The sequence below is a fragment of the Podospora pseudocomata genome (genome assembly GCF_035222375.1).
Source record: "Podospora pseudocomata strain CBS 415.72m chromosome 2 map unlocalized CBS415.72m_2.2, whole genome shotgun sequence".
NCBI classification, from domain to species: domain Eukaryota; kingdom Fungi; phylum Ascomycota; class Sordariomycetes; order Sordariales; family Podosporaceae; genus Podospora; species Podospora pseudocomata.
In genome coordinates, this window is record NW_026946366.1 from 792,694 (window position 1) to 814,634 (window position 21,941).

The following is a 21,941-nucleotide window of genomic DNA, read 5'->3' on the forward strand; positions in this document are numbered from 1 at the left end:
GCGGAGGGAGCAAGACCGATGCAAAGGAGGAGGGGGTCTGCTCTCACACCTGGATCAAACGCATTGCAGCCGCCTCATCAACGTCACATTCCAGCGAGGGCTTCCGGAGTTGAACAGTAATGTTCTCTGCCACGGTCTCGTAGGACCAACTCGAGTATTCGTCAGCTCTGAAGAACTCATCCTGCTCTCGCTGGCTGATTGCACCGCTTGACACCGAGTCCCGGTAGCCTCCCCCGTTCCTACCGCCTTGAAGAGAAGAATGATGGTAATCTTGAGCGTATCTGTCATATGGAAACAAAAGCGACAGTAGGTCCTCTCGCCAAGTCGGCAGTTGTAGACGCTTCGTCCGTATGACCGCCACAGCCCACGCCACAAAGCCAAGGGTTCAGACTGCGGCAGGGAGAGCAATCCAATACCATCGGACTCTAACGAAAGTAGCGACGGTACTTGCTTGGCCCTTGACCAAAAAGGCTTCTCCAATTTCCGTGCCGTTGGCGACAACACCCGAGTTGCGTATGGTTTTCGTCATGGCAGCGGCAATTCCGCCCATGACGCAGGAAAAGGTATTGGCGTTGACGCTGTCGCATTCGTTGGCGGTATAATTCGCGTTGAAGATATAATTCATCATCTTGGACTGCTTACATGAGCCGTTCGCGAATCCAGAACAGAATTCAATGGCTGTGTGAAAGGACCCCAGAACATTCCGAACAAGAGAGCTAGCGACGCAGTGATAACGACGAATCTTTTCCGCTGATATCAGCATCTGGGTATCAGTGGCAGGGTGTTGAGCTTGTCATCATCAAGGGGGTAACCTACTCAGCGCCCGCAGTCCAGAGAAGTTGGGTAACCCCTATCACACCTCCTCTCGCCTTCTGGAAACCGACGAGATCTGCCAAAGGCCGCGGTCGCTTCGCAAACCATATCCACTTGAGCTGTGCAATGGTCGCCTGGACGCCGAAGATGGTTCCAGCAAAACCCACATTTCCGAGGAGTGATAGCACGAAGTTGAGCGTGACCGGCCAGTCGAGCGCCAGCTGGTTATCGTACCAACGAAGAAGGGTGGCAGTGGCCCCTACATAAGAGAGAGGCCAGGAACCCGAGGAACTCGAAGATCCACGTCTGCGAGAGCTTTGCCCATATCGATTTCTTGATGCTGTGGTGGTGGTACATGTCGTGGTGATTGCGGCGACTTTCTGGGTTTGTCTCCTCAATCGTGTGCAAAGGGCCGTATGTCCGCGGATCCATTTGGGTCTTCTTTTTGTTTCTGTGCTCTTGGTTCCAGCTAGTGAATGAAGTAGGCTGTACAAAAGTCTGAGTTTTTTGGGGGTTTGGGGCGTTGATGGACCTTACTCATTACAGTTTTTTTTGCACGGGAGAAAGGGGGGGGATACGAGGCTCTGTAGGCGCCCCCCCAGCTTGTCTTTACAGACTGGTGGCTGGTGGCAAAGCATAATGCACGAGAATTATCTGACAATTGTATTAGCAATCTATTCCGACGTACAGGCCGTATCTGGAAACCTACGTTGGGTTTGGGGGCCCAAAGGAGGCTCTGCGAAGGTGGCGAGTTTAATAACTACTGGTTTGTTGAACATGGCCCATCTCCCAGGGGTGACCGATCCAGTCGACCAGGAAAACACGTAAACCACTGCAATCACAACAGCAACATGAATTAAAGATCCCATTACCCATCGCCCCATCATCTATGTATACCACATCGCCCACATCCCAACAAACTCCCCTTACCACTACCATAGCTAAAGCCCAGATCTAGCTCCCTCCATACGTATAAGCCACCCACCTTTTCCCACTCCAAGGTAGTCATGTAATGTTGTACAAGTACATATGTACATAAAAATCAGCCGCAAAAGCAAAATAGGCTTGCTCCAAGCCGAGCAGACCAAGTCGAAAGCAAGATAAAAGCCGATGGGAACAATGTAAAAAGGACAAGACAAGATATAATAACACTACCACCACTAACGCCACCATTTGAGTCCGCTCCGCTAAGGTCACCAATGCACCGCCCAAAAAGTAAACTCCTACAGCCTTTTTGGTGTGTACATGATTCTCCGCTGGCCAAAGAAAGCAGGAAAATAGAAGCAAGACGAATCTCGTCACCGAACTAGGTGATCACTACTGCCCCAGTTCTATGAGTGAAGCAGCCTCGCCTCCATGGTCGTCCTCCATGTGAATATCCGCATCATGGTGGGCATGATCGACGGCGGCTTTCTTATCCTCGTCGTCATCTTCATTAACCAGATCAACAAACATGCTGTCGTCCCCATCGCCGTCTCCTCCCATGCCGATGCCAAGGGGATCGTTATCCCGAGGACCTGACGAGCCAGCGTTGGCAGCAGCCGTAGGACCCCAGATTTTGGGACCAAACAGGTCCTTGGCACGTTGCTTGCCGGTCTCTGTCCGAGACAGGATCTCCATAATCCTCGTTCTCCCCTCATCGGTGGAGAGATGCTCGTTCAGTTCCCGGTCATCGACGTTGCCCTCGATCAGACGCTGCTCAAAGTGCTGCGTGGAGCTGTCGCTCAACAGGAGGTGGGGCCCGGTTGGGAGAAAGTAGGAAGAGTGATTCGGATGAGAGGACGAGTCCAGGCCGGCGCTGTGGGATGATGAAGGATGGTGGTTGGGCGGCATCGAGAGACCAGGGGTTGACGGTTGAGCGGACGAGTTGCGAGAATAGAATGGGTGGCCAGGCGCTCTGTAACTGGGACTTGCGGCCAAAGCACCTCCGCCGGCGGCAGCAGCCGCAGCAGCTTCGGCATTCTGGGCTTTGCGCTTGAGGCTGTTGGCCTTGCCTTTCACGCTCTCGGGTAAATCGTCTGCATCATCCACTCCGTATTGAAGGAGAAGCTTCATCAGTTTGGTTGGCCTGGGCTTGCGTGTGCTCTTAGAAGACTCAAGTACCGGGGGAGGCTCCGGGGCAACAGGGCACCACTTGTGAAGTTCTTGTCGGAAGAAGTTGGTCTCGTACGCCAGGAGGATCTCGGCACCCTCAATCTTGCGTAGGTAAAAGCGCTGTGTCTCTGCCTCGGACGCTGTCGAGACCACGGGGCTGCAAAAGCCAGCGATGTGGTTACGGAAGTTCTGGGCGTTGTCGATGATCTTCTTCAAGACCTCTTCCTCGTCTGGCCGGAACGGGAGGCTAATAATCTCCTCATACCACTGAACCAAATCTTCAAGTTTGGGACGAGCGGCATCGCGTGGAATCTTGACACGCCAGTCGCAAATTGGACAAGTGTACTTGTCATCTTCCTTGACCTTACCACGCGCGATCTTGAGACACTTGCCGTGATACCATTCATGGCAGAGCTCGCATTCAATCATCATGCCAGCCTCGGTACGGCGGCAGATGCAAAAGACCTCCCGGAATTTGGGATCGTCCCACCGATTTGTCTTCTCCCTTTCTGACGGACTTGGCTCTCTCGATTGGGGCTCAGCGGGGACACGGGGTTTGTCGTGAACAAAGTCGAAACAGTCCACGTTACGATCAAGAACGTACTCCATGTGCGACTTGAGAATGTGCAAAGGAGCGTTAGTCTTCCCAAACAACTTCTTGCCTTTTCTCATCCAGTCCTCGTGCCGCTTCTGTTCCTTCTCGAGCTCATGGATGCCAGATGGCTTGGCTTGAAGTTCCTCTATCTTCTTCATCACGTCAGCCATCTCGCCATACTTTGGCCGTTGTCGATAGTCGGGGCTGTTGAGGCGCCTGTTCAGATCCTCTATCTGTCTTGCAGCCTCGCGCTGCTTGTGAAGCTTCTGTTCCACGGCAGCCAGGGTCTCCGGTGTGACGGGCAAGGCGTTTTCACGGACTTGATCCGCAAGGGCTTGCAGTTGGGGATAGTGAACCACCTCGGCGTTGATGAGGTCCTGTGCCGTCTTCTCCCACAGGTGACCGGCGGCAAGCTTCTCCGAAAAGTGGTTCAGTTGGTCGTTATATGGCGGGATTTCAAGGCGTTGACCTTCCTCAAGAAGAAGACGAACATCGTTCAGTGTCATGCTGGTTCCAATGCTATCCCGGGCTCTGGCATTCCATTGCTCTCGCTCCAAAAGACGCGACAGCTTCTCCACCTCGGGAATGTCCACGTTGAAGCTCTGCCCCTCTTCAAGAAGTTTCTCGACCCGCTCAATATCATGGTCTGTGGTAAACTCGAGGAGACGGACCGCGTCGCGCTGGAAAGTCTTGATCGCATCAGCGCGTTCTTGCAATTGGAGTATCTCCGGACAGTCAAAGCCAATCCTTTCAGCCTCGTCTAGGAGACGGTAGATGTTGGCGACATTGCGCATCTCTCGCTCTTTCGAGTCCTGGTAAGAACTGCCGATTGACTTCCTTGTCCCGATTTGCCAGGCCTTCTCATTCTTGCGCCGGTTCTGTTGCTTCCGAACTGTGTAGTTGGTTGCCTCCTCAACCCAAGTATTGCACCGCTCAACAAAGGCTCGGAGGGTTGGGAGTGAAGGCAGTTCGTATGGGATCTTCTCACCTTCGCTGAGCACAGCCCGCAGAGACTTCAAAGAAGGTTTGGCTTCCTCGTCCAGGAGTTTCTCGTACTTCTCCTCCCATGCTTCTGGGACATTGGCGCGGTCGGCCACCTTCTTGTACGTCGCGGCCATGAGTTCGTCCGTCTTGCGGTAGTACAAGACGTGGTCCTTGCCGAGGTAGCGCTCAGAGTCGCTGTAATCGCAACATGGGTGGCTGCCAGCATGCAGGAGACACAAAACCTTGCCGGTTTTCTGGCAAACAAATCTCGACAAGTACGTGAAAGCCTTGCAATAAAAGCACGAGGACTCTTCCTCGGGAACATCAACGTCCTCGATCTTGAAGACTAGCGGGCATTCAGGGTCGTTCTCTCCGTTGAAGACACAGCGATGATGCTCAACCGGGTGCTTTGATTCGAGCCGTTTGGCGATGAACTCATGCTTGCCTGTGAATACCTGTCTTTGGTCGAGTTCCCGTTCGTGTATTCTAGCCAACGCAGGAGCCAACCACTTGGCGGTCTGGATCGTCAGTCCCCCGTTGGTGATACCTTCCGCCGCGGTCCACAGGAGCTCATCATGCGAGAAACACGGTTGCCGACGGAAGGCCTGTAACCTTTCGACACCTGCTAGCCCATAGGGCTCCCAGTCGCTGGGAGCAAAGTTCACGGCCTCATTGAAGTTGAATCCATGGTTGAAGCCGGCGTGGTAGGCTTGCGGGAAGGTAATGACGAGCTGTCCTGCGCGTTGATCAAGCGCATAGACTCGAACACCGGCCTTCTTCAGCTGATCCGGGGTCAAAAGAGTAACAAGCTGGAACAGAAGGTCTGGTTGCGTCTCGAAAAGCTCGGGGACGGCCTCCCTCATTGCATTCTCAAACTTCTCGGCATCATCTCCGGGGATGCCGTACCAAGTCTTGGTGGCTCCGAAGTGCTGATAGTTGGCCGAATACGCGTAATGGTCCTCGTTATGCCAACAGAAAGTGGAGAAAATCATGCCGACGTAAACCCACGGAACTGTCATGCCGGAGATGTCAGACTTGATATGGCGGAAGAGACTTTCAGGATGCAGGGGTAAAAGGTTCAGGTTCCAGGGATCGGTCGAATAGGGGTCGGTGGGGTTCTTCTCGATGGTCGGAAATCCAGAGCCGTGGGTTGTGCAATGGATATCAGCACCATATTCGACTTCCACCGTCTCCTCCAAGTCGGCAACTAAGCGCCAGAACTCCTGTTCGACGTCGTCTTCGGTAACTGGTCGATGGCAGTTGAGGACAGGGTCAAAGGGCATCTTCTTCTCGAAGTAACCTTGTTTAAAGTTGGCCGCCTTCTCTTGGAACTGTTTTAGCGAGTACAGTCCACCTTCCTCGAAGCCAAACTGGCCGTCGCCAACAAGACAGCGGGGGCAGTTCCATTCTGTCTCCGGCTTGACTTTAACTGGCGGGTCAAGGCAAGCGCCATGGTAAGCATGCTCGCAGGACTCGCAAACGAGCAGGAAGCCGTCAGTCTCGTGACCTTTGCCGCAGGTCTCGCATCGCTAAGTGGGAGTCAGTGCCTTGTGTCGACATCGAAACAAGGGGTTACGCGGTGCTTGACATACCTCACCCGAGCCCAGAGCCTCATCTCGGGGTATCCTAGGAGCCGATGGACGAAAGAGTGACATGTGCGAACCCGCTACAGTGGGAACATTACCTGCGAGTCATTCGAGGTTAGCACGGACCAGTCACCGCGAACAGCTTCCGAGTGGGGCGGCGAGAAAAGAACGGAGCGAATGAGGTACGATGGCGGACGACTGCATATGGGCTGGGTAACCCCTCGACTGCCTTCAAACGACCATGTCTGGCGAGCGGCCAGCGTCAAAGTTGTCGGGGTTGTTCAAAAGAAAAAGGGGGAGGCTGAATATCAAAGATACTTACCCTTCTTCAGCCGTTTACTGCTTCTTCGGCTGCCATCAACATCGTCCTTGTCACAGGGCGAGTCCTTCTCCACATCGTCGCAACTAAGTTGTCGCTTGAGTCCGGCAGGGCCAAGGGATGAAGGTCGGTATTCTGGTGTGTTTTTTGAGGACGCGAGCGGCGTGCTGTACTGTTTTGGTGTGGAGAGACTCTTGTTCTCCGAAGCCACGTTTTGGGGTCGGTTGATACTCGTAAAGCCGGAATTGACGGCAGTGAAGCCTCCCGAGTTGGTCGCCGTGAAGCCTGATGAGACCTGTGGTGTGCTAGCTACGGGCGTGTCGGACATTTGGACGTCTTGGTCAGTCTCCTTGGGGCCGTTCATGGTCGCCTGTAGCGCGTCTGTCGCATGTCTGGCCGGCGACTCGGCACGGAGACTTAAGGGCGTGTTGACATTTGACCGCTTCATCGGGCTCTGGGCTGGGCTGGGAGTTAGAGGGCCGCCATACTCCAGCTCTAGCTGCTGGTAGACGCCAGGTTTGGCGGTCCGTAAGTATTCCTCATAGGGGCAGAGCCACTTCTGATACGAGTTCTTGAGTGAGGTGGACAGAGACGACATTATTTTGCCACTGTACCCCAGGTCACGACCAATCTCTGCCCACTTCTTCAGCTTGCACACCTTCTCGAACCCACCGCGGGCCTCGACGGCTTTTTTGAGCCGGTACAGGTCCAGTGGTTTCTTGTCGACGTACGGCCATCTCGTCAAGTTCGTGTTACCTTGTTGTTTGTGGAATTTCTGGAGCGCGTCCAGGTAGGTGAGATTCGCACGGGTGCCTGACGAGTCACCCTCAGTATGACGCTCCAATGAAGAAGGGGGATTTAGCTTGAGATGGGGAGCCTTACTGCCTTCAACAGAATTGAGCTCCTGTTTCCGCGTTCGAAAATGAAATTTCTGAGTGAGGCAGTCGTGTTAGCGGGTTTACAGAGGAAAAGCTATCTGGCGAAGTTGTGGCAGGCAGGATCTAAAACTGGCACGAACCAGCGAAAAATCGCGATACCGCTTCACAAGGTCACCCACCTCTGTATTGATGGCGAATTCGGGGTTCCAAGAGTCTGGTGGAATGATTTTGCAGAGACCGTATTCTCTCGCCTCTTTTGAGATTTTCCTGATGTACTCGAAAGGTTCTTTCCATTCCTCCTCCGTTGGCTGGTACGTCGGCGCTTCCTGCAGCCCGTGTGGCCTGTTCTTCTTCTTGAGGGGCTCCTTGCACATGGTAGGTTGCCCGCGGCGCTCAACTGACGACAGGTCGAGAGGCGCGCTCTTCATGGAGCTCAGCGGCACTTGAGGTTTTGGCGGGTGGTAGCCATTCCCGTTGACCTGCGCCGCTTTTGACTTGGCCCCGTTTGCGATGGAAGCTGAAGGCGTGGTCATGGCGGGAGAATCTTTGGCATGTGCATTGGCGCTGATCGTGGTGATGGATCCGTTCGACACGCTGGCGGAGGGGACCGATACCATGCTCGCTGTGGGTTGCTTCGATATTCGCCGTCGTGGAGCTTGTAAATGCCAACGAGGCCGGAGGGCTGTATCGAGCGAAAGGATGTGAAAGTATATTTAATCGTGGTGGGATTGTGTATTAGAACTGGTGAGTCAAACAGAGTCGTAGCTTCGACGCATCGTATGGCGTGGATCTGGAGAGTTGCGACGAAAGGTTAAACCATCACGCGCCGACTTGCAAGGCAAGAGAGGATGGCTTGAGCAGGGAAGGCCCGAAGCTTTTGAAGGCCAGCTTGATTATATAAACTTTCTCTCACGTACCATGGGGCGCCGGAAGTGAAGTTATGGTAAGAACTACACGCGCAGTTGCTCTGTTTTGTCGGTTCAAAATTGCGTGCAACAGCTGCAATCATGCCAGCGACTCTCGCCCAGCAGTGGAGGCTATGATCTGTTTCAAGGTATTTCGCACCAGGTGCTGCGAGCTTGAGCAGCGTGCGCCGGGAAGAAATGAGAGGTCGTGTGAAAATCGGAGAGTTTCCAGGTTGTGGTGAGGAATTGGGGCCGACACGCGGAGGCGGCAACGAGGTGAAGGGATATTGAAGATAGCCGGCTGTGATGTGAGGAAGGAAAGAGCTGGCGGAGACGGGGGACAAGCGGGTGGTGGAGGGAACATGGGGCATGGATGGGGACGACGGCGGACGGGAGACGTTCCAAAAAGGCGAGGTAGGGCGGCAGCTGTCGGGACGATTTTGGCTGGGGAGGCGCCCAGGCGCAAACCTTCAAGTGGGTCCCTTCCCACAACTGGTCATCCTGGGCCTCACTTCGACTCCATGCATAACTATCTACGGAATCCGTGCCTCGAGAAAAGAATCTGCATGTGGCACGCTCTCCTAGAATCATCACCCTACGCAATTCTCATGCCCTACAGCCAGTGCACCCAGGTGAGGCTGAGGCTGAGGCATCGAAATCTCAAAATGATCTCAGTTCTCATCTTGCAGCTCCACCAAAAAACGGGAGGATCAAACATCCCACCAAGCTGCATGTCCCACTTTGACAAAAGCCACAATTTGAATGACCTGCAAAAATTGAATCGCATCTCTTCGTACAAGAAATAAGAGATCAGCTGTCATATTTCCAAGCTTGATATGCTTTACAAATCCTAATCCGGGGTCCTAAACTGCAAGTGATAGGCGCGGCGCGCACAAAGAAAAGCTGGCACAGTGTGGTTGCGATGCATGCGGGCACAATCTGGTAGGGTCAGGTAAGGTCGTACAGACCAGTCTCCAACATGGGATAAAATCACACCAGGAAGGCGGCAACTCCTGAAATATCGGTCTGAGCGGGCGCAGAGAAATAAATACCGATATCCGAGCTCTCTCCAGCATCCAACCCACAGTTTGTGTGCCACCACGGTACTGACAGTCATGATCGCATGTGGTAGGTAGGTGGTCAGCATTTCAATGGCTGAAGTGGGCACATGAATCATACATTATGCCCCCCAATATTTGGCAGTCAAAAACAGTTAGCTGGAGGGGCTAGTAACCGCTGATAAAAACGAGCAAAGCGCTGCAGAATCACACAAGCAGTGCAGGTACACTAGACTCGGAAGGGTCGCGAGCCCTGATGAAGAGGGCGGGGTATGCAAGTCGACATGCTGTTGGAAGCAGTCCCGTACTCGGCAATGCGATGGTCTTATGAAGATGGACAGAAACAAGAAGAGGTGGGCAGAGATCTGATATCGCGCCGGATCCAAGCAATCCTATCCTATGGCTGGCCAATGAACGAAGGCTTGACGTTCGAGCAAGAGGTGCCAAGACATATGGGGGTGGCACACGCTTGGGAGACGGGGGCCGTCAGGTGTCACCGGATTTATGTAATCGTTCGCTCTGTGTGAACTCAAGTGCATGAACCTCTTATTAAAACATCCCGTCTTCAACCCCATTGCTATCCGACGCCAAACTGTTAATTCATAGTGAAGAATTCATCCGTGTAAATCCAAGCCATATATACAAGATCCGGGTATCATTTCATTGCCAGGTGCTGCCTTGCCCTCATCCAAACGCCATCCCCATGTACAACAGCCATGCAAATAGTTGTATGCTTCGACCTCTTCAACCATCCTCTTCACCAGTTTCCTTCGTCTTCGCCGTCTTTTTCCTTGGAGCCCTTTTCCTCTTCACCTTCAGCAAATTTTCCACCTCCTTCTGCCCCCTAACCCTCAACGTCAACTCCTTCATCATCGTCCCCCAATGTACCTCACCCTTACACCTCGGACACCTCCCTCCCACCGGCAATATTGCCCCCTCTCCACCTCCCTCCTCGCTTTTCAGCAAATACCTCCCCCAACACCTCAAATGTCCCACCCCTTCACACCCCTCATTCGAGCAAACAGCATGTAGTCCCCCCTCCCCATGGTCAATCTCCTCCTTGCACACCACGCAACTCCCCTGCCTCTCAAACACAAAGATATCCTGCCCCTTCGCCACATACTCCTTAAGCGGCGCATAATCCAACGGCAAGCCATATATCCCCCAAGTCGGCACCTCCTCCCCTCCCCCGTCCCCATCCAACCCCTCCCCTACCACACCCAACGGTTCCGAAGCCGACGCCCTCGCCACCACAGCCCCCTCATCCTCCCCAAAATCCGTCACAACCGGTAAACTCCCCCTCAATTCCCTCTCCACCTTCCCACACCACCTCCCCCACGCAGCATGCACATCCCTCTTAAAAAAATGCACCCTCAACGGCCACCTCGCAAAACTCGGCACCGACAACAACAAGTGCAAGTTTGACAAAATCGAACTCAAACTCTTCGGCGGTCTCTTCGGCTGCCCATTCCTCTTCCGCTGGGTAGAAAACGCAAGGCGAGATTCAGATGGTATGTGCAATGATGTGTGTGGGTTTGTTAGAGCCCATCTACAATACAAAAAAAATCAGTATCTTTACCCAAGGGATTACGTGGGGAAAGCTTACTCAAACTTCAAAGCGGCAGTTGAGCTGGCAAAACCAGAGACCAAAGCGACCATCTCCCATGGCCGGAGGGAGTTTCGTGATGTGCGCACTGCTCCGCCTTTGACGACCCCGTTGTGCTGGCTCAGGCGGCGGGGTGGGTTGGGTGTTGAGCCGATGTAGAGGGAGGAGTGGCGGACGGTGGAGCGGAGGATGTAGACGCAGTAGAGGGCGGGGATCGGTCTAGGTTGGGGGGTCATTTTTGATGGTTTGATGATGCCGCGCGGTATCAGTGCATTCTGGTGGTAAGGATGTGTTTTGCGCCAAACTCAATCTCGCCGGGCAGGCGTAAGAAAGGAATGCGAAAATTTCATCAACAGGCTTAAGAGTTCCCACCCCTGGATAATAATAATAAGACCGGATGCAGAAATCACAGATTGTCGTTGATGGAATTGTTCGAGAAGCGCAATCTCGAATTCTTTGTTTACCTTTGGTCACCGGCAGACGTCGGTCCCTGGGGTGACGTCGCTCCGTGCAGGGTCGTTTTGCCCCTCCGAAGTGGGTCTCAAACTGACAGGGGGCCAATTCCCCGGAATATCAGCGCCAAGAGCTGTTCAGACTTCAACATGGAGAGACCCCTTCGCCAGGCAAAACAAAGTACAAGTTAATCAAGCAATTGCGAAATGCTGGGTATTAGCTAAGTCTACATAATCCTGAAACGTTGCATGCGACAAAAACTCCGGTGAACAATTTTCCTAACCCCTCTGCTGTGCGACTACAACAGACCCTGCTTCTGAAGATCAAGGTAAACCTTCTCAGGCATGACATTGCCCTCAGCATCCTCCATCTGCACAACTGACCCGTCATCCACATGATGCTTCTTCTCCTCCCTTTGGATCTTTTCCCAGAGCCTCATGGCCTCTGCAATCGAGGTGATGTCTCGAAACAGATAGGTATTCGTGATGCCGAGACGCTTCAAGTTCGTGATGTGATTCGTCTCGTTGAAGTGCTTGTCGAACGCGCGACGGCCTCTGTACACGAAGTTGCCGCAAATCTCGCAGGGAAATTCCTGGCCCAAGCCGTGGAGACGGTACAGCCAGAAGGGGATCGGCTTGCCGTCCCAGGCCAGCGGAAGTTTGAGGGGGTTGTAGATCTTGTCGTCATCGTCGTTGTCCTCCTCCTCTTCGGGCGCTTGATTCTGTGGGGTGTTTGACATGTTGTAAAAGTTCTCCAACTCTTGGGCGCGTTCGCGCTCTGTCATACCCTGCCGTCGCTCCACGTTCACACGAGTATCGTCCTTTTCGGTACTCATGGCACTAGTGAGCTTCCTGACCCTAAACTCTCTCTCGGCAACAGCGCGTTCCCTCAGACGATGCGCCAGCGCAACAGGCGCATGGCTGTCTCCAACAGCAGCTGTTTCCTCCCACTTGGCCAAGATCTCGGCGGCCTTGATATGTTTCCGCCCATTCAAGTGCCCCTTGTAGACGTTCTCATTCTTGAACTCCTTCTCGCAGGCCTCACACCACACCGCCTCAGATGTCGAAAGGTTGCGCGACATCGCGTTCTTCTTGGCTGCCGCTGCTTCCTTTTGCCACCCCGGCACCTCGTCCTTCTCCCATGCCGTCTCAAACTCCTTCTCCCAGCCCTCATACACCTTGTCAAGGTTCTCTAGTGGGCGAGTCCGTCGCATAAAAGACTCCAAGTATGAGGCAAGGTCACCCAGGTACTTGAAGTAGTCGTCCGTCAACTTATCTGCCCGCTTGATTCCGCCCTTCCCTGGCTGAAAGTCGTCAAACACCTCGAGGTACTGCAGATAGGCCAAGCGCTTCGCGTTTGGCAAGTTCAGGTACGCCTCGTGGCAGGTGTGCAAATCGAAATATCGTCCATATGCTTCCTCGCCCGAGAACATGCTCTCCACAATGTATGGCTGATCGGGCCCCTTCCGCGGCTTGTACCATTGTTCTGAATTCTCGGCCTGCTCGCTGGGGTAGTTCCCGTGGTGCTCTTTGATCTTGTTGTACTGGGCGTTGAACTCTTTGAATGGATCACCGGAGCTGATGTCCAAGATTTCTTTTGATCGTTCGCCGGCTTTATCTTCGTAGAGGGATAGGAGGATGGCCGACTGTTTTTGGATCTGGTCGAGCAATTGGGAGACTTCATGGTCACGGTTCAAGCGATCGCGGATCTATAAAGATGTTAGTATCAAGTGTGAGGTGGTCAACGGTGCTGGATGGAGGCCATCCCGACATACCTGTTTTGGTTCATCGCCCATGCGATCTGCAATTCCCTGCTCGAGGCGCTCCAGGTCCTCATGGATGTATCTCTGCTCCTCCAACAACATTTTGGTCGTCAATATGTGTCTCGCTGGGGTTTTATGTGGTCAGATAGAGCAACACTGAAAATGGATTGCAGAATATGGAAAGCTCCAAAGCTCGAAGTTGGTTGTTATCGATATCTTTTTCGGCGCCACCAATTCGCAGCCAATTCATATGAAAGCACGGACGCACGGACGCACGCGCGCGTCCACGCGAGCTTGTTCACTTTCTGCCGGAGTTTGGCCGGGGAAAAGTTTGGGTGGGTCGCGCTGTTCTTGCGCCGCCCCACAGCCCAAGTTGTCGCGCCGCCTCAACTTTCAGCAGCGCATTCCACTAGAACTTTTGTTTAAGCTTGCTTCAACCCACCTCAACCACATACGTCCATCAACCATACACAGCACCCCATCTCTCACCGTTTGCGCCAACTCGAAAATCAAGATGGCTGAAGGTGGTATTGATCGCAAGGCCGATGAGAAACTCACGTTCTCAACCTCGAAGGAGGTCACGGTCCACCCAACTTTCGAGTCCATGTCATTGAAGGGTAGGATCTCCAAGCTTGCGAGGCTACGTTGATCGTCAAGACTGACTACTGTTTCTTTACAGAGAGTCTCCTTCGTGGTATCTATGCCTACGGCTACGAGTCGCCGTCCGCCGTCCAGTCCAGAGCTATCGTTCAGATTTGCAAAGGTCGCGATACCATTGCCCAAGCCCAATCCGGTACTGGTAAAACGGCAACTTTCTCCATTAGTATGCTCCAAGTCATCGATACCGCTGTGCGCGAGACCCAGGCTCTTGTCCTTTCACCAACCCGCGAACTTGCGACACAGATTCAGAGCGTTGTCATGGCGTTGGGTGATTATATGAACGTGCAGTGCCATGCCTGCATTGGTGGAACAAACGTGGGCGAGGATATTCGCAAGCTCGACTACGGCCAGCACATCGTATCCGGCACCCCTGGCCGTGTTGCCGACATGATCAGACGTCGCCACTTGCGCACCCGCCATATCAAGATGTTGGTTCTGGATGAAGCCGACGAACTGCTCAACCAGGGTTTCCGAGAGCAGATCTACGATGTGTACCGCTACCTGCCACCCGCCACTCAGGTTGTGGTTGTGTCCGCTACTCTTCCCCACGATGTCCTTACCATGACGACCAAGTTCATGACCGATCCGGTTCGTATTCTCGTCAAGCGTGACGAGTTGACGCTCGAAGGCCTCAAGCAATACTTCATTGCCGTCGAAAAGGAGGACTGGAAGTTTGACACCCTGTGCGATCTCTACGATACCCTTACCATCACCCAAGCCGTAATTTTCTGCAACACAAGGAGAAAGGTCGACTGGTTGACAGATAAGATGAGAGAGGCCAACTTCACTGTCAGCAGTATGCACGGTGACATGCCACAAAAGGAGCGTGACAGCATTATGCAGGATTTCAGACAGGGCAACAGCAGAGTGTTGATCTCGACCGATGTGTGGGCTCGTGGTATCGACGTTCAACAAGTCAGTCTGGTCATCAACTACGACCTTCCCAGCAATCGTGAGAACTACATCCACCGCATCGGTCGTTCGGGCAGGTTCGGGCGTAAGGGTGTCGCTATCAACTTCGTAACGACGGAGGATGTGCGCATCCTCCGCGATATCGAGTGTGAGTATTTTTCAATTCCCATTTGGGTTGCAGTCAGCTAACTGTGTCTAGTGTATTACTCCACTCAGATCGACGAAATGCCCATGAACGTGGCCGACCTCATTGCTTGATTATGGTCGAGGATGGGTCGGTTTTCCATGTACTTCTACTGTCAACAGTAGACCATTTCGGCAAGTCAGGGAAGGGCTGGCTTGCCCCGCGACACAGGGTCCGGTAAAACAGGTTGGGAGGAAAGGGGCCTCAGAATATGAAGGTAACGTGCCTTTCCTTTCGCCATCAATTTTTTCGACGGCATGGCTGACTCGACCTGAATCCTAAGCTATGCGAGAATGCAAATTTACGTATCATTATACCACAGCGCTACCCATAGTGTCAAATTATTTACTCAGAAAAGGGGTGATGCACTGGGATATTGGATGTGTACCTGTCAAACCTCAGTGGTCACTTTTGTGAAAAGGGATGGCAGTCCATTATCAGGCCAAAGTCAGCGATTACATTGTGCATCAAGTACTCTGTTCCCTTATTTCTCTGCTATTGCTTGCGACGCCCCCTTCTCAGCCTCCACGATGTCCCTCTCCTGCAGCTCTAAACTGTCGCTATCCCTCTGACTCTGGTACATTGAAATCCACGTCTCCTTATCCTGATCGCCCACCCTCCGTGAAGGCTTCGACCCAATAGTAGGCGGATTCCTTCCCTTTTGCTCCGCGACTCTGCCAGCGTCATCAGGCCCAGCTTCCACATCCCCTGACGTTTCCAAGCTGTCGCTATTGGACCCGGAAAAGAACCTCGGGAACAGCTTGCTGACCAACGGCTTGAGCGTCATGCAGCACGCGCAGGCGATGGCGGCGTTGATCTCGATGCAGGTTAGGTAGGCGATGCTGACGTTGTCAAAGGTGAAGTCGGAGCGGGAGTATTGCTCGATCAAGTCCCATAGGCGGACTGCCGATATTGTGCAGACACTACATGCCCATTAGCCAAATCACAGTGTTGGGTAAAGGGGGAAGTGGCGTACAAGAAACCCAAAGCGAAAACACCGTATAGCATGGCCTTTTGTTTTGGCTTCATTTGCAGGTTGGCGATTATGGGGAGGGGGAGGATGTATAAAAGGATATCGGTGCCGATGTGGAGGCCTGTGTTCCCTAGCCAGAAGGGGCGTGGGTGGCAGTAGGCGTTTGGGTAAGTTGCTTTGTCCCAGAAGGCGGGGAGGGGGAGGCAGGCGGTTAGAACGGTGGTGAGGGTCCAGAGGCCGTTAGTGAGGATGACGATGAGGAGGATTAGGTGGACGTAGTAGCGGGCGCGGTGGTAGGTTAGGAGGCGGAGGTAGAGGAGGAGGAGGGAGAGTTTGGTTAGGAGGAGGGTTAGGAGGTAGTAGAGGATTGTGTACCAGCCTGCCTGCAAGGGGGGGTGTTAGTGGGTTGAACTCTGGGGATAATAGGGGCAGTGGGAGTGGGTATGGGGTTGGGAGAGTGCTCACCCTCGCCATTGGGATGATGAGGTCGGGGTTGATATCTAGTGTGTGTTTTCCTAGGCCGTAAACCGCTTCTGGATCTCGATTTGGTTAGCAATCAGTTAGCTGGGGTGTCGAAGGGGTATGCATACGCTCAATCAGGCCTGCACATGTTGCTGCTGCAAAGACCAATGCCAGTAGTATAAGCCAGTCTTCTGCTCCGAGGATGTTTTGAAGTAAGATCCCTCGGGTGTAGAACCGCAGTCCTACAAATGTTGCTCCAATAACCCATGTGATCACGGCACAGGCGATGATGTTGACCTGGTAGGTCTCATCGGGGTTGGAGGTGAGATTTGGAAAGGTGACATTGCTCGGAGAAGACATTCCTCAAGTCTGGTCTGGGCTCTGTTTGTTGATGATCTCAAAACAGATATGGTTGAACATTCTCTTCCTAGTATGGTGGGCTGTTTGTTCTTGGCTGAGAAACACTTGACATGATGTGTTCAGGTTGTGACGAGACACGGGGTTGGTTATGAGCAAGAAGATGGCTGAGCTCAGCTTTTGGTTGTAATCGCCCATGGCTTGTGTCACGAATGTGTTGAATATGGAGATCAATGCTTGAGCACCATCCCGGTATTGGTTGTTCCGTCGATCTCAGTGTGTGGTTGATCCCGCTGAGCTGGTGGAATGCGGGGCCAGCCGCGTCCGTTGCAAAGGGGGAAAGAGCGACCACTCGGCCACGCCTGCCCTTCATAAGCAACAAGTTCGCTCCTGCTTTCATCAAAAACAGTCACATTGTACTAGGGTTGGTCAAGTGATCAGCGGTCTCCTTCAACATGAAACCATCACTTGGTGGGCAACACTGTGGGTTCAACTCCCAAGGTGGGCGCTCTTTCTTTTACAATAACAGATTTTCTGGCGGCGTAGTCCCCTATGTTCTCAGAGTAACGAGGCTGCACTGAGGGTTGTGGCTCTGGGGGAAATGATCAATCTCGTGACTTCTTTTTGCAGCTTTTCTCCTGATCTTTTCGAGTTATTTCCAGCTAGCTTTGGTTTCCATGTCCTTTCACTCAAGTTCGTTGCCGGCCAAGTACTTCTCCGGCTTCAAGCATGATATGGCCGACTTTCGACACCAATGCGACCTTACCTCCGTATCCCAATTTTGATCAGCAATCAGATGCAACGAGTCTAGCACCCTGTAGTCTATCTCTTTTGAGGCGGGAAAACAAGAAGCCTTTACCGCATGAAAGTAGTGATAGCCGTGCGTGTTTGGCATTGAGAATCCCAGCGATGATCCGGCTCGACAAAGCATCCGATGACATGCGTGCCAGCCCGGCTTAGGGACCAGCATCACAGATAGCATCGAGTATCCTCACATAAATCGATATTCTGCAGAAAGCAACTTAACTGCATAATATAAACGGCCCTCGTCCTACCGATCCATGTTCTTGGTCATCCACGGATGCTGGACAAGCTCACAGCCGGCATATGATCCGCCGGGCTGATTCTCATTATGCATCCCAGGAAATCAAGGAATAGATTTATCTCATTCCGCCGCAGTCCGCACCACCATTGTTCGTGCTCTAATGGTGGCACACCTCTCGATTTGACCCCCTTGATTCGTCCCTCTTCTTCGACTATGCTATTCACGGTCTCGGCATCTCCTTGAGCAAGCAGTTCTTTAGGAAAACATCCAAAATGGTTTACAATTTTCGCTAGGTGGCCTTTGAGCCTATAATACCCGTCAGGTGGTATCTATTTAGAGAATAAGCGTTGGGTCGCTTCTGGGGTCGACGGTGGTGTAGCAGCCTATTACGGAACGGTTTAGGATCGGAGTGTACTTTGCCTCGGTTCGGCTTTGTGTTGGGGTTGGGTGGTCGATGGGGAGTTCAGACTTGATGAGGGATGTATCTTGGAATTTGATCATGATGTTGGGTTGTCTGATATCTAGTAGATTTTTGAGGGTTAAAATTTGGTGTTCATCAACTGTTAATCACTGAACTGAGGCTTACCAGTATAAATGACACTGCTTGCGTGGGCAAAATGAAGTACGAGTATGAGCTGGCCAGCGAACTCCCTCATCAAGGGGGTGGGAATGAGGTACTCGTGGAAGTAAGTAAGGAAAGTAGCCCAAACACGAGGCATGTCCTCAGAGTCCTACGCGGCTATTATCTTGGCAGTTGGCTCAATTCCGCGCTTACCTTGACCAATGTGGTAAGATACCAAGGCAAAGATGATATCATCGTCACTGTTAAGAATTTGAGGTTTCTTCGCCCTCAGGATTTGGCAAAAACCAAGCCCAAGCCTCTGCACAGCTCAGTCCTCGGCTTGAAGCTGCAGCTTGCTTAGTCAAAAATGACAGATGATAGCTTCAATTCTTTTCCCATCAGCACAACGCTGGTAGGATTCCAATCATATGATAAGGTGGCAGCTGGCTGTTGATATCCTCGTTCAAAAAGCATGTCACGTACCACAACAGGATAAACATTTCTCTTCAAGTCGCATTGGAACAATGTTCCACCGCTGACAGAACACAGAATCGTGGCGATCGAATGATGGATCAGCGGTGAACTGCAAATTAGGAAGGTGGGATGTGAGGAAGAGGAAAGCCGCAGGTCAAACTGACTGATCTCAGCACGCTATTCCGCACACTTCACCGGCTCGACCCCATTCACTCGGCCAAATAATCGGTGCTCCGGCTTCCACATGTCCGGACAATAGATTTTTCCTTAGGTAGACCCGTTGAGGAGTCTGAGTCGCCCGTCGTCCCCTGCTGACCATCCGGGAATGACTTCCCCGCAAAGCTTGATTGCGTAGACTCTGCCCCGCTCCCCTCCGCCCTGTTGATCCATGGGCTCGTATGGTTGACCATGGCTGATGGCTCACATCCGTTTGAAGACGCCAAAGTAGACAACGGGACCATGGAGGTGAAAGCTCAGAAAAGCAATGGGCTCGCGCCTTCCGCCGACATCTGAGACAGCATCTTCACCCATTGGCTCAAGAGACGGGAGCCGGCAGTCAACTGTCTTGTCGAACTTGGCATCGTCAATCAAGCATATGCCAAGGCGCCTGGCAAGCCACAATGGCGTGCTTGGCAGGTTCAAACTTCTTTTGGCAGCCAAGCCAATTCCACATGACGTCCTGTCATCAACACTTCAACAGCATTCGCGCCGCCGTCAAAAAGTCCGGCGCCGTTGATCCTCCACGCCCTACATGCAGCCTTCTCGCCGGATTTTGTGGGCTCCCCACATTTGACCCCTCCTCATGGTCACACTCGAGACGCCCACCCATTGTGCGGTCGGCAAGTAAGGGGGGAGGGGGGAGGCGGGGGAGGCATTCATGGTTTACGAGAATCGTGACTTCATCAGGCACCGCGTGAGCGGCAACACGCTTACCCTAATCATGTCTGACCTACCGCCCTACAAAAGAATGCAGGTCTCTTCCCCGGTCCCCTGAGTTCCAGATAAGACGGACACCGGTCGGTCTCAGTCCGATAGTCCTGTCTTTTTCCCTTCCCCCACATATTTCTCTCTTCGCTTCCCTAACCGCACCCGCTACTTGACGGGAATAAACCACATTCATGGAGTCAACGCATCAGCCAGCTGATCCCATCGCCAAGGGAATTCTTCCTACAGCAAAGCAAGGCGTAAGGGATTTATTCAACTTCAAGCAACGAATCGTCGTCACAGATCACCTTGGTCATACAAGGACAGAATGGGCGCGTCCGATCCCTCTCAAGAACCCCATCAGCCTGTTAGCCCAGTTATCAGCGCGCGATTGGCTCTTCTTCATCGTCGGCTTCGCAGCCTGGACAGCAGATGCCTTTGACTTCCACGCTCTTTCGATTCAGCAAAAGAAGCTGGCTGATTACTATGGCACAACAAAGACCGAAATATCTACCGCTATCACGCTCACACTGCTGCTTCGATCAATAGGCGCGGCGATGTTCGGCCTCGCTGGTGACAAGTGGGGACGGAAATGGCCCATGGTGTTCAACATGATTGTATTGGGTGTGTTGCAGATTGCCACAATCTACAGCAGCACGTTCCAGCAGTTTTTGGCTGTCAGAGCCCTGTTTGGCTTGTTCATGGGCGGAGTGTAGGTTCTTCTCTCGTTGCCCAAAACTTTGACCATGTGCTGACCACCGTGTAATAGCTACGGCAATGCTATCGCCATGGCCCTAGAGAACAGCCCAGTCGACACCCGCGGCCTCATGTCTGGAATCCTCCAGCAAGGATACTCGCTCGGATATGTGTGCGCTGCTTGTGCCAATCTGGGTGTTGGTGGCGCGACGGAGAGCTGGAAGACAGTCTTTTGGATTGCCGCCGCCATTTCGATCTTTGTTGGCCTCGTGCGTTGTCTCTTCCCCGAGTCTAGGCAGTTCCTCGAAGCTCGCGCTGCTGGCAAGGCGCAGGCAAACCCCTCTGCGTTCTGGAAGGAAACGCGGGTGATGCTTGCGCAAGAGTGGAAGATGTGCGTTTATTGCATTATTCTGATGACGTGGTTCAACTGTACGCTTTATTTCCCAAGTCGTTGGCTGGGTTGGTACTGACACATGCCCTGATAGACTACAGCCACACCTCCCAAGACAGCTACACGACCTTTATGCTGACGCAGAAGGAGCTCGAGAACGCTGGAGCCAGTCGGGCAAGTATCATCATGAAGGCCGGCGCTTGCGTGGGAGGGACCATCATCGGGTACATCTCCCAGTGGTTCGGCCGCCGCAGAACAATCATCGTCGCGTCGCTCATCAGCATGGCGCTCATCCCTGCGTGGATTCTCCCCACAGATGAAGGCGGTCTTTCAGCAAGCGGCTTCTTCATGCAATTCTTTGTCCAGGGTGCCTGGGGCGTGATTCCCATCCATTTGAATGAGCTCTCGCCACCTGCCTTCCGCTCATCCTTCCCAGGTATCACCTACCAGCTCGGCAATATGATCTCCTCCCCATCAGCGCAGATCGTCAATGCTATAGCCGAGAGCACGTTTGTTGTGAGTGCTTCTGGGAAGATGGTGGAGGCGTATGGTCCCGTTATGGGCATCGCGACGGCGATTATCGCTTTTGGGATCGCGACGTGGGTTGCGGTTGGGCCGGAGAAGCGCGGGAGGGAGTTCGAGAAGGTGTTGCCGGCGGGGATGAATATTATGCAGGAGGGGACAAGGGCGAATGATCTTGAGTCTGGGTCGGCGAGTAATGATGAGGGGAAGGGGGAGACTAGTGAGTTGGAGACGGTGCCGACTAAGGGGTTGAGTGAGAAGTAAGGGGGTTGGTTTGAGATTGGGAGGCTGGTTTATTGGTTGGAAACATAACTTGTGTGTGATTGGCGGGTCGGGGACAGGGGGTTTCTTGTTTGGATGTTGGATTGACTGGTTTGGGTTGTGAAGTTTTTCTCTGGGAAGGAAGTTGGGGAGTAGACAAGTCGTCTACCTTACAGTAGCAGGGCGTCAGTTACATCCGTCTTTCCTGTATCAAGGCCTGATCGCACCCTTGATAATAGGCCCTTTTCTCAATGGAATTTTTTGGCTTGGAAATGCACCACTTTTGGCCGAGGCTTTGCTGTGGAGCCCACTCACTTGAAGCTATTCCCAGTTTTTGCAACATTTACCACACAGTCAATACTGAGTGCAATGAGGCGAAAGATAGTATCAGAATATTCGCAATTACTAGGCTTAATATATGGCTAATTTTGGTATTTTGCTTTCAATGTTGAACCCACCCAACTT

The 21,941-nt window shown here is 52.9% G+C and overlaps 9 protein-coding genes across 9 annotated transcripts; 2 read left to right on the forward strand and 7 right to left on the reverse strand.

Moving 5' to 3' along the window:
* Positions 1-1,038: 1,038 nt before the first annotated feature.
* QC762_206930 (uncharacterized protein) lies at positions 1,039-1,245 on the reverse strand (the record flags this gene model as incomplete). The annotated part of the gene is made up of 1 exon (XM_062887597.1): positions 1,039-1,245. The coding sequence occupies one exon, from the start codon at positions 1,243-1,245 to the stop codon at positions 1,039-1,041; it is 207 nt and encodes a 68-aa protein (XP_062745717.1).
* Positions 1,246-1,559: 314 nt separating this feature from the next.
* On the reverse strand, positions 1,560-7,886 carry QC762_206940 (uncharacterized protein; the record flags this gene model as incomplete). The annotated part of the gene is made up of 5 exons (XM_062887598.1): positions 1,560-6,006; positions 6,079-6,170; positions 6,395-7,204; positions 7,274-7,322; positions 7,449-7,886. The coding sequence occupies 5 exons, from the start codon at positions 7,884-7,886 to the stop codon at positions 2,131-2,133; spliced, it is 5,265 nt and encodes a 1,754-aa protein (XP_062745718.1). The 3' UTR covers positions 1,560-2,130.
* A 96-nt stretch (positions 7,887-7,982) lies between these two features.
* QC762_0038730 (uncharacterized protein) lies at positions 7,983-8,554 on the reverse strand (the record flags this gene model as incomplete). Its single annotated transcript, XM_062883323.1, has 2 exons — positions 8,187-8,554; positions 7,983-8,010 (listed from the first exon to the last, which is right to left on the reverse strand). Exons 1-2 carry the CDS (start codon positions 8,543-8,545, stop codon positions 7,983-7,985), a joined length of 387 nt encoding a protein of 128 aa, XP_062745719.1. The 5' UTR covers positions 8,546-8,554.
* A 1,236-nt stretch (positions 8,555-9,790) lies between these two features.
* On the reverse strand, positions 9,791-11,307 carry SLX1 (Slx4p interacting protein). The gene is made up of 2 exons (XM_062887599.1): positions 10,839-11,307; positions 9,791-10,781 (listed from the first exon to the last, which is right to left on the reverse strand). Exons 1-2 carry the CDS (start codon positions 11,072-11,074, stop codon positions 9,977-9,979), a joined length of 1,041 nt encoding a protein of 346 aa, XP_062745720.1. The 5' UTR covers positions 11,075-11,307; the 3' UTR covers positions 9,791-9,976.
* Positions 11,308-11,468: 161 nt separating this feature from the next.
* sap61 (Pre-mRNA-splicing factor sap61) lies at positions 11,469-13,292 on the reverse strand. The gene is made up of 2 exons (XM_062887600.1): positions 13,066-13,292; positions 11,469-12,999 (listed from the first exon to the last, which is right to left on the reverse strand). The coding sequence occupies exons 1-2, from the start codon at positions 13,153-13,155 to the stop codon at positions 11,590-11,592; spliced, it is 1,500 nt and encodes a 499-aa protein (XP_062745721.1). The 5' UTR covers positions 13,156-13,292; the 3' UTR covers positions 11,469-11,589.
* Positions 13,293-13,303: 11 nt separating this feature from the next.
* FAL1 (RNA helicase) lies at positions 13,304-15,649 on the forward strand (the record flags this gene model as incomplete). Its single annotated transcript, XM_062887601.1, has 5 exons — positions 13,304-13,670; positions 13,733-14,773; positions 14,825-15,026; positions 15,093-15,386; positions 15,601-15,649. The coding sequence occupies 3 exons, from the start codon at positions 13,304-13,306 to the stop codon at positions 14,881-14,883; spliced, it is 1,467 nt and encodes a 488-aa protein (XP_062745722.1). The 3' UTR covers positions 14,884-15,026; positions 15,093-15,386; positions 15,601-15,649.
* QC762_206975 (uncharacterized protein) lies at positions 15,294-16,604 on the reverse strand (the record flags this gene model as incomplete). The annotated part of the gene is made up of 4 exons (XM_062887602.1): positions 15,294-15,732; positions 15,786-16,165; positions 16,248-16,315; positions 16,373-16,604. 4 exons carry the CDS (start codon positions 16,602-16,604, stop codon positions 15,294-15,296), a joined length of 1,119 nt encoding a protein of 372 aa, XP_062745723.1.
* Positions 16,605-17,979: 1,375 nt separating this feature from the next.
* On the reverse strand, positions 17,980-18,606 carry QC762_206977 (uncharacterized protein; the record flags this gene model as incomplete). The annotated part of the gene is made up of 2 exons (XM_062887603.1): positions 18,233-18,606; positions 17,980-18,167 (listed from the first exon to the last, which is right to left on the reverse strand). The coding sequence occupies exons 1-2, from the start codon at positions 18,363-18,365 to the stop codon at positions 17,980-17,982; spliced, it is 321 nt and encodes a 106-aa protein (XP_062745724.1). The 5' UTR covers positions 18,366-18,606.
* A 214-nt stretch (positions 18,607-18,820) lies between these two features.
* Positions 18,821-21,922, forward strand: QC762_206980 (uncharacterized protein). Its single transcript, XM_062887604.1, has 3 exons — positions 18,821-20,318; positions 20,376-20,731; positions 20,788-21,922. Exons 1-3 carry the CDS (start codon positions 19,801-19,803, stop codon positions 21,477-21,479), a joined length of 1,566 nt encoding a protein of 521 aa, XP_062745725.1. The 5' UTR covers positions 18,821-19,800; the 3' UTR covers positions 21,480-21,922.
* Positions 21,923-21,941: the final 19 nt, after the last annotated feature.

What these genes read in the sequence shown, in the direction of transcription:
- QC762_206980 (XM_062887604.1), top strand. Translation starts at nt 19,801, where the DNA reads ATGGAGTCAACGCATCAGCCAGCTGATCCCATCGCCAAGGGAATTCTT. An exon ending in GGCTTGTTCATGGGCGGAGT is followed by an intron (nt 20,319 to 20,375) that starts GTAGGTTCTTCT and finishes ACCGTGTAATAG; the next exon opens with CTACGGCAATGCTATCGCCA. An exon ending in TCTGATGACGTGGTTCAACT is followed by an intron (nt 20,732 to 20,787) that starts GTACGCTTTATT and finishes ATGCCCTGATAG; the next exon opens with ACTACAGCCACACCTCCCAA.
- SLX1 (XM_062887599.1), bottom strand. Translation starts at nt 11,074, where the DNA reads ATGACCCCCCAACCTAGACCGATCCCCGCCCTCTACTGCGTCTACATC. An exon ending in ACTGCCGCTTTGAAGTTTGA is followed by an intron (nt 10,782 to 10,838) that starts GTAAGCTTTCCC and finishes TTTGTATTGTAG; the next exon opens with ATGGGCTCTAACAAACCCAC.
- sap61 (XM_062887600.1), bottom strand. Translation starts at nt 13,155, where the DNA reads ATGTTGTTGGAGGAGCAGAGATACATCCATGAGGACCTGGAGCGCCTC. An exon ending in TGGGCGATGAACCAAAACAG is followed by an intron (nt 13,000 to 13,065) that starts GTATGTCGGGAT and finishes ACATCTTTATAG; the next exon opens with ATCCGCGATCGCTTGAACCG.